General features: G+C 46.4%; 1 protein-coding gene across 3 annotated transcripts in view; it reads right to left on the bottom strand.

Moving 5' to 3' along the window:
• Positions 1-2263, bottom strand: part of UBE4B (ubiquitination factor E4B) — a 147886-nt gene extending 145623 nt beyond the window's left edge. For 2 of the 3 annotated variants that reach the window (XM_003822106.6, XM_063594812.1), the window contains exon 1: positions 1402-2263. In XM_003822106.6, the coding sequence (XP_003822154.1) occupies positions 1402-1425 (24 nt within the window). In that variant the 5' untranslated portion in view covers positions 1426-2263. The remainder of the gene's footprint in view (positions 1-1401) is intronic. The other variant, XM_008975635.6, reaches the window with a different exon arrangement.
• Between the last annotated feature and the right edge of the window lie 5660 nt (positions 2264-7923).

The following is a 7923-nucleotide window of genomic DNA, read 5'->3' on the forward strand; positions in this document are numbered from 1 at the left end:
GTGAGCCGAGATCGCGCCACTGCACTGCAGCCTGGGCGACAGAGCAAGACTCCGTCTCAAAAAACAAACAAACAAACAAACAAAAAACCCACATAAAACAAAGCGATTCTAAGGAGATTTCTTGATATTTCCTACCGAATGAAAGAAACTGTGTAATATTCTCTTCACTTAAGATTACATTTCTGCTGTATTCGAAAAAAACAAAGTAACGCCGAATGGGCAGTCCTGATTTTCCAAACCAAGTATCCAAGTATCACAATCAACAAAATCATTTGCTTCCTTTCCTACCTGACCCTTAACACACCACTGCGTGTCCTATCCCAGCAGAATTGCAGTCCCTAAGTAAACACACTAAGTACTCTGTAGCTAAAACTGGAGCATGGAAGTCTTGTAGTACAATCAACTTGATGGATGACTGCTTTCCTAATACTGTAGGGAAGTTTACATGATGAACCAGTGAAGAAATGTGGAGGTAGGCTAAAGAGGGTATGGCCAGTAGGGGTCCTGAAAGGGAAGCTCCTAATTTGCAAAAAGGAAGAGAAAAGGCAGTAGAATCAGAAGAAATTCCTTGTACCCTAATTGCCACTGCTTTTTGGTTTTGTTTTGTTTTTTTTTTACAACAACCTAATTTATTAAACAATCTTTAAAACATCAAGAAGTAGATCTGTATAACTCCTTTAAGAAATGAGAACAGGAGAGAGTTTAGAAAGTCATTTGCTTCCACTTGCTTCCCGTTCAGTCTCTGCTACAGCAAAACACAAGTTTGAAAGATTCAAGAAGTAGGAAAAGATAGAATGTAACAGAAGAATGCCAGAAGTCATTAGTGGTCTATTAAGTACTAGAATATAACTGGAATTCTCTAAACTGTGGAGAAGATACATATTTTGTTAAATATCAAAGAATCTGTCTGTAAACCACCCCTCAAGCAAAAATATATGTTTAATCAGCTTATACAGTGAAATAACCACACATATCTGGAATTTCGAATGCTTTCTTTAAAAATATTCACCCACCATACATTCTCATTCCATCCAAAATTGTCCTTTAAATTCCTGAAGACACAGACACACACACACTTTAACTTTATGTAAATCTCGCCCTTCTTGTTTGCATACCCTGAAGAAAAGAATAAACACCTCAAGATGCTCTCTCTCCTCTTGTTCATACCCTAAAAGAACACTCGGAAAGAAGCAAATGGAGTTCAGAATGAAGAAAGAAGGCAACAGAATAAAGGAGAACAAAACCAGAGACCCTATCGGGGAGTCACGTTATTCTTGGAAAATATCATCTCCGTTCCTTCTCCAAGCCCAAAGGCCAGACAGCACTGGCGCAATACCATCCCTGTCCAAAGCGCTAACGAGTTGCCAACTAATCCCTCAAGGTGTCCCCCAACCTCCTCACCTCATCAGCGCTCAGCTCCTCCATCGCTTTCCTCTTAATGGTGAAAGGCGTTAAGGAGAGATCCTTCTGTTCTCGAGACCACGGCGGGAGGAAGGAGAGTGGAAGGTGTCTATCAGGCTGTCTGGTCCCCCGAATGGGGGAGGTTTCAGAATTGCATAGTCAGAGGTTAAAAAATAAGAACACGAGAGGCACTAAACTGCCTTGGCTTCGGTCACTCCAGTCGCCCCACAGACTACTACAGCCGCTTGTTCCCTGAGCAGCCTCCTTTGGCCGCCACTGCTGCTGCTACAGGGTTATCTTAAGGCGCCACTTATTACCCTCTGCTTCCCAGGTTACCCAGCTAGGCAGCGCGGTCTCCAGTTCGTCTCGTGCCCCGAGCCTGCTGTTTCTTCGTGACAGTGGCGCGGTAGCTGCGTTCCTACAGCAGATCCTGCTCTCCTTCCTACCCTTTGCTCCTGGCGGGAACTGGTCGACTGCAGAGTGGATACCCCGAGGTAAGGCGACCCCACAGCCGTCCTGGCAGAGCCCAGCACTGTAAGGGAAGCCCCTCCCCTCCCAAAGCAGGCCGGCCACGCCCCGCCTCCACGCCGGAGCCCGGGTAGGGGGGAGGGGGAGGATGGGATGCGCGTAGCTCTCGCTGGAAGAGTAAATCCTCCTACCCCTCCACCCCTACTCTTTCCCCCTCGCCCCACCAAGTATTATTCATCAAAACAACAGGGCGGCCATCTTTGAAAGGGATCACGTGACCCCCGTCAGGGAGGCGGGGCTTCTGGCGCCGGGACGTGGCAGCCAATAGGCCGCGGGCGCCGCGCCGCCGAGTTCCTCTCGCCTGCGTCCTCTCCCCGCCTCCGTCCCACCCCGTCCCGCGCAGCCGCGCCGGACGTGGGGAGGGGCAAAGGGAGGCTGGCGGCTGGGCGGGGCGTTGCCACGGCGACCGCGCTGGGGCTGCGGGCGCGGCGGGCCTGAGCCAGGTAGGCTGGCATGGGGAGGGACGACTCCCAGACTCGCGTCGGGGAAGATCCACCAGAAGGTGGCGCTGGCCCGCGGCCCGGGGGCCCGCCGCGCCTCCGTTGTTCCCAATCGCCTGCTTTTCTGTGACTTGGGGGCCTAGAAACACCTCATCGCTCCCACTGGACTGTGCGCGCCCGCCGCCTAAGCGAGGGAAAAGAAAACGGAAAACGTCTCCTTGACCCCGGGAGCGTGATCTACCGTACTGAGCGCTCATTTTCTGAAACATCTGCCACACACTCTTCCACCTCCTCCAGGAAAGCCCAGTTGGAAGAAAACTCGAACACAAGAACTCCCATTCATTTTATTTTACCTTGGCCTTTTAGAGATACTTCCTGGGTTTTTTTTTTTTTTAAGTGTGTTCAAAAAGTATTGGTAAAATTTGAAAGTATAAATGGATGAGAGACCCAAATCACTGAATTGTACACAGCAAATGCAAGGAAGACGTTTGGAGTCAGTGGGGGAAAACCATCCTCAGGTGCACAAGAATACAAATATTTGGCCGGGCGCGGTGGCTCACGCCTGTAATCCCAGCACTTTGGGAGGCCGAGGCGGACGGATCACGAGGTCAGGAGATCGAGACCATCCTGGCTAACACGGTGAAACCCCGTCTCTACTAAAAAATACAAAAAATCAGCCAGACGTGGCGGCGGGCGCCTGTAGTCCCGGCTACTCGGGAGGCTGAGGCAGGAGAATGGCGTGAACCCGGGAGGCGGAGCTTGCAGTGAGCCGAGATCGCGCCACTGCACTCCAGCCTGGGCGACAGAGCGCGACTCCATCTCAAAAATATATATATATATGTATATATATATTTATAAAATATATATATGTATATATATATTTATAAAATATATATATATATTTATAAAATATATATATATTTATAAAATATATATGTATATATATTTATAAAATATATATATGTATATATATATTTATAAAATATATATATGTATATATATTTTATAAATATATATGTATATATATATTTATAAAATATATATATATGTATATATATATTTATAAAATATATATATGTATATATATATTTATAAAATATATATATGTATATATATATTTATAAAATATATATATGTATATATATATTTATAAAATATAAATCTAAGTTGAGCGATCAAAGTAACAGTACCATGAAATTCCAGATTTTGCCGCTGACGAAGACTATAAGTGGATTGGATGGCTCACTAAGCCATAAAGACTGCATTCCAGAATTAAGAGTTACAATGTATTTGCTACATGCTTAAAATAGGAACCTGACTACTAGATATGTAAGGAATTTGTGAGTAAAAATATGTAAGGAATTTGTGAGTAAAAATAAATCACTGCTGGCTTTGCATATTATCTGCTCTCCAGGAAAGGAATTCTGTGTAAGCCAGAACTTGAACCCCTGGTGACACTGATGTTAAAAGTTTACTTTTTTTAACCTCATTATTGCCATCTAATTTACATACCATACAATTCACCCAATTAAGGTGTACAGTGGTTTTATTATGTTCACAGTTCAGTCATCCTCACTGTCCAATTTCAGAACATTTTCATCATCCCAAAAAGAAACCCTCAAAGCCATTAACAGTCACTCCCGGGCCGGGCGCAGTGGCTCACGCCTGTAATCCCAGCCCTTTGGGAGGCCAAGGCGGGTGGATCAAGAGGTCCGGAGTTTAAGACCAGCCTGGCCAAGATGGTGAAATACAAAATACAAAAATTAGAAGGGCGTGGTGGCGGGCACCTGTAATCCCAGCTACTTGGGAGTCCGAGGCAAAGAATTGCTTGAACCCGGGAGGCAGAAGTTGTAAGGAGCCGAGATCGTGCCACTGCACTCCAGCCTGGGCAACAGAGCGAGACTCCGTCACAAAAAAAAAAGACTCCTGCAGGATAACGACCTTCTGTCTTGGTGAATTTGCCTATTCTGGACATTTCACATCAGTGGAGCAATACACCGTGTGGCCTTTGGGGTTTGGCTTCCTTCACTTAGCATATGTTTTCAAGGTTCACGCATATTGTAGCATATATCTGTACTTCATTTCTTTAATGCCAAATGTATCACTGTATTGCTGTAGCGCATTTTGTTTATCAATTCATAGTGATATTTGGGTTGTTTCCACCTTTTGACAATTATGAGTAATGCTGCTATAAACATTCATGTACAAGTGTTTGTTTGGACATATGTTTTTATTTTTATTCCTTTTAGGCATATACCTAGGAGAGGAATTGCTGGGTTACATGTTTGGCTTTTTGAGAAACTGTCAAACTGTTTTCCAAAGCAGCTGCACTGCCACCAGCAATGTGTGAGGGTTCTAACTTCTCCACATCTCTACCAACAATGGTTTTTGTCTGTCTTTTTTATTGTAGCCACACCAGTAGATGTGAAATGGTATCTCTTTGTGGTTTTGTTTTTCATTTTTCTAGGAGCTAATGATGTTGAACATCTGCTTAGGTTTATCTTCTTTGGACAAATACCTATTCATTCATATTCTCTGTTCTTTTTTTTTTTTTTTTGAGATGGAGTCTTGCTCTGTCACCAGGCTGGAGTGCAGTGGCGCGATCTCAGCTCACTGCAACCTCCACCTCCCAGGTTCAAGTGATTCTCCTGCCTCAGCCTCCCAAGTAGCTGGGCCTACAGGCGCCCACCAGCATGCCTGGCTAATTTTTGTATTCTTAGTAGAGATGAGATTTCACCACGTTGGCCAGGATGCTCTCGTGGATCTCTTGACCTCGTAATCCGCCCACCTCCGCCTCCCAAAATGCTGGGGTTACAGGCATGAGCCACTGCTCCCGGCTTTTTCTCTTTCTTTTCTTTTTTCTTTTTTTTAAGACAGAATCTTGCTCTGTCACCCAGGCTGGAGTGCACTGACACAATCTCGAGTCACCGCAACCTCTGCCTCCTGGGTTCAAGCGCTTTTCCTGCCTCAGCCTCCCGAGTAGCTGGGATTACAAGCATGGGCCACCACGCCCGGCTAATTTTTGTATTTTTAGTAGAGACAGGGTTTTGCCATGTTAGCCAGGCTGATCTCAAACTCCTGACCTCAAGTGATCCACCCACATCGGCCTCCCAAAGTGCTGGAATTACAGGCGTGAGCCACTGCACCCGGCCCTCTGTTTTTTTGTGTGTGTTTTTGTTTTTTTGTTTTGTTTTTCTTTTTCCCTCTGTTCATTTTTAATTGGGTTGTCTTCTTTTTTTTTTCTTTCTTTCTTTCTTTATTTTTTTATTGATCATTCTTGGGTGTTTCTCGCAGAGGGGGATTTGGCAGGGTCATAGGACAATAGTGGAGGGAAGGTCAGCAGATAAACAAGTGAACAAAGGTCTCTGGTTTTCCTAGGCAGAGGACCCTGCGGCCCTCCGCAGTGTTTGTGTCCCTGGGTACTTGAGATTAGGGAGTGGTGATGACTCTTAACGAGCATGCTGCCTTCAAGCATCTGTTTAACAAAGCACATCTTGCACCACCCTTAATCCATTTAACCCTGAGTGGACACAGCACATGTTTCAGAGAGCACAGGGTTGGGGGCAAGGTCACAGATCAACAGGATCCCAAGGCAGAAGAATTTTTCATAGTACAGAACAAAATGAAAAGTCTCCCATGTCTACTTCCTTCTACACAGGCACAGCAACCATCCGATTTCTCAATCCTTTCCCCACCTTTCCCCCCTTTCTATTCCACAAAACCGCCATTGTCTTCATGGCCCGTTCTCAATGAGCTGCTGGGTACACCTCCCAGACGGGGTGGTGGTCGGGCAGAGGGGCTCCTCACTTCCCAGTAGGGGCGGCCGGGCAGAGGCGCCCCTCACCTCCCGGACGGGGCGGCTGGCCGGGCGGGGGGCTGACCCCCCCACCTCCCTCCCGGATGGGGCGGCTGGCCTGGCGGGGGCTGACCCCCACCTCCCTCCCGGGTGGGGTGGCTGCCGGGCAGAGACGCTCCTCACTTCCTAGATGGGATGGCGGCCAGGCAGAGACGCTCCTCACTTCCCAGACGGGGTGGTGGCCAGGCAGAGGCTGCAATCTCGGCACTTTGGGAGGCCAAGGCAGGCGGCTGGGAGGTGGAGGTTGTAGCAAGCCGAGATCACGCCACTGCACTCCAGCCTGGGCACCATTGAGCACTGAGTGAATGAGGCTCCGCCTGCAATCCCGGCACCTCAGGAGGCCGAGGCTGGCGGATCACTCGCGGTTAGGAGCTGGAGACCAGCCCGGCCAACACAGCGAAACCCCGTCTCCACCAAAAAAATACAAAAACCAGTCAGGCGTGCCGGCACTTAGCAGGCTGAGGCAGGAGAATCAGGCAGGGAGGTTGCAGTGAGCCGAGATGGCAGCAGTACAGTTCAGCTTCGGCTCGGCATCAGAGGGAGACCATGGAAAGAGAGGGAGAGGGAGACCGTGGGGAGAGGGAGGGGGAGGGGGAGGGGGAGGGGTTATTTGTCTTATTGTTGAGTTATAAGAGTTCTTTTGTTTGTTTTTATGTTGTTTATATTTATACGATTCCCAAACCATTTTTCTTTTATTATTATTTTTTGAGTTGTAAAAGTTATTTACATATTCTGGATACTAGTCCTTTATCAGATATATGATTTGCAAATATTTTCTCCCATTCTGTGGATGTCTTTTCACTTTCTTGATTGTATAATTTGCAGCACAAAAACAAAACAAAACAAAAATACAACAAAAAAAACTTTTAATTTGGGCCTGATATAGTGGTTCACACCTGTAATTCCAGCACTTTGGGAGGCCGAGGTGAGGGGATCGCCTGAGGCCAGCACCAGCCTGGGCAACATAGCGACCCTATCTCTACAGAAAACAAAACAAATCAAAACAAAACAAAAAAATAGTCAGGCTCATGGCCTGGTGCCGTGGCTCACACCTGTAATCCCAGCACTTTGGGAGGCCAAGGCAGGTGGATCACCTGCGGTCGGGAGTTCGAGACCAGACTGACCAACATGGAGAAACCCCGTCTCTACTAAAAACACAAAATTAGCTGGGCGTGGTGGCATATGCCTATAATCCAAGCTACTCGGGAGGCTCAGGCAGGAGAATCGCTTGAACCTGGGAGGCAGAGACTGTGGTGAGCCGATATCACGCCATTGCACTTCAGCCTGAGCAACAAGAGTGAGACTCCATCTCAAAAAAAAAAAATCCAGGCTCAGTGGTGCCTGCCTATAGTCCCAGCTACCCAGGAGGCTGAGACAGGATGATCACTTGAGTCCGGGAGATCATGGCTGCAGTGAGCTATTATCATGCCATAACACTCCAGTCTGGGTGAGAAAGTGAGACCTTGTCTCTAAAAACTAAACTGAAAAAAATTTTTTTAATTTGATATAGTCCAACTTATCTATTTTTAGTTTTGTCACTTCTGCTTGTACTGTAATACATTTGCTTTTACAAGTCATATTTAATAGTTTAATATTCAGATATTATAAGAAAGTATCCTTCCCATTTTGTGGTTAGAGAAAGTGAAAGATACAATATCTAGTATATATTGAGTATTCAAGAAAATGCAAGATAAAATA

Source organism: Pan paniscus, chromosome 1 (genome assembly GCF_029289425.2).
Source record: "Pan paniscus chromosome 1, NHGRI_mPanPan1-v2.0_pri, whole genome shotgun sequence".
Lineage (NCBI taxonomy): Eukaryota > Metazoa > Chordata > Mammalia > Primates > Hominidae > Pan > Pan paniscus.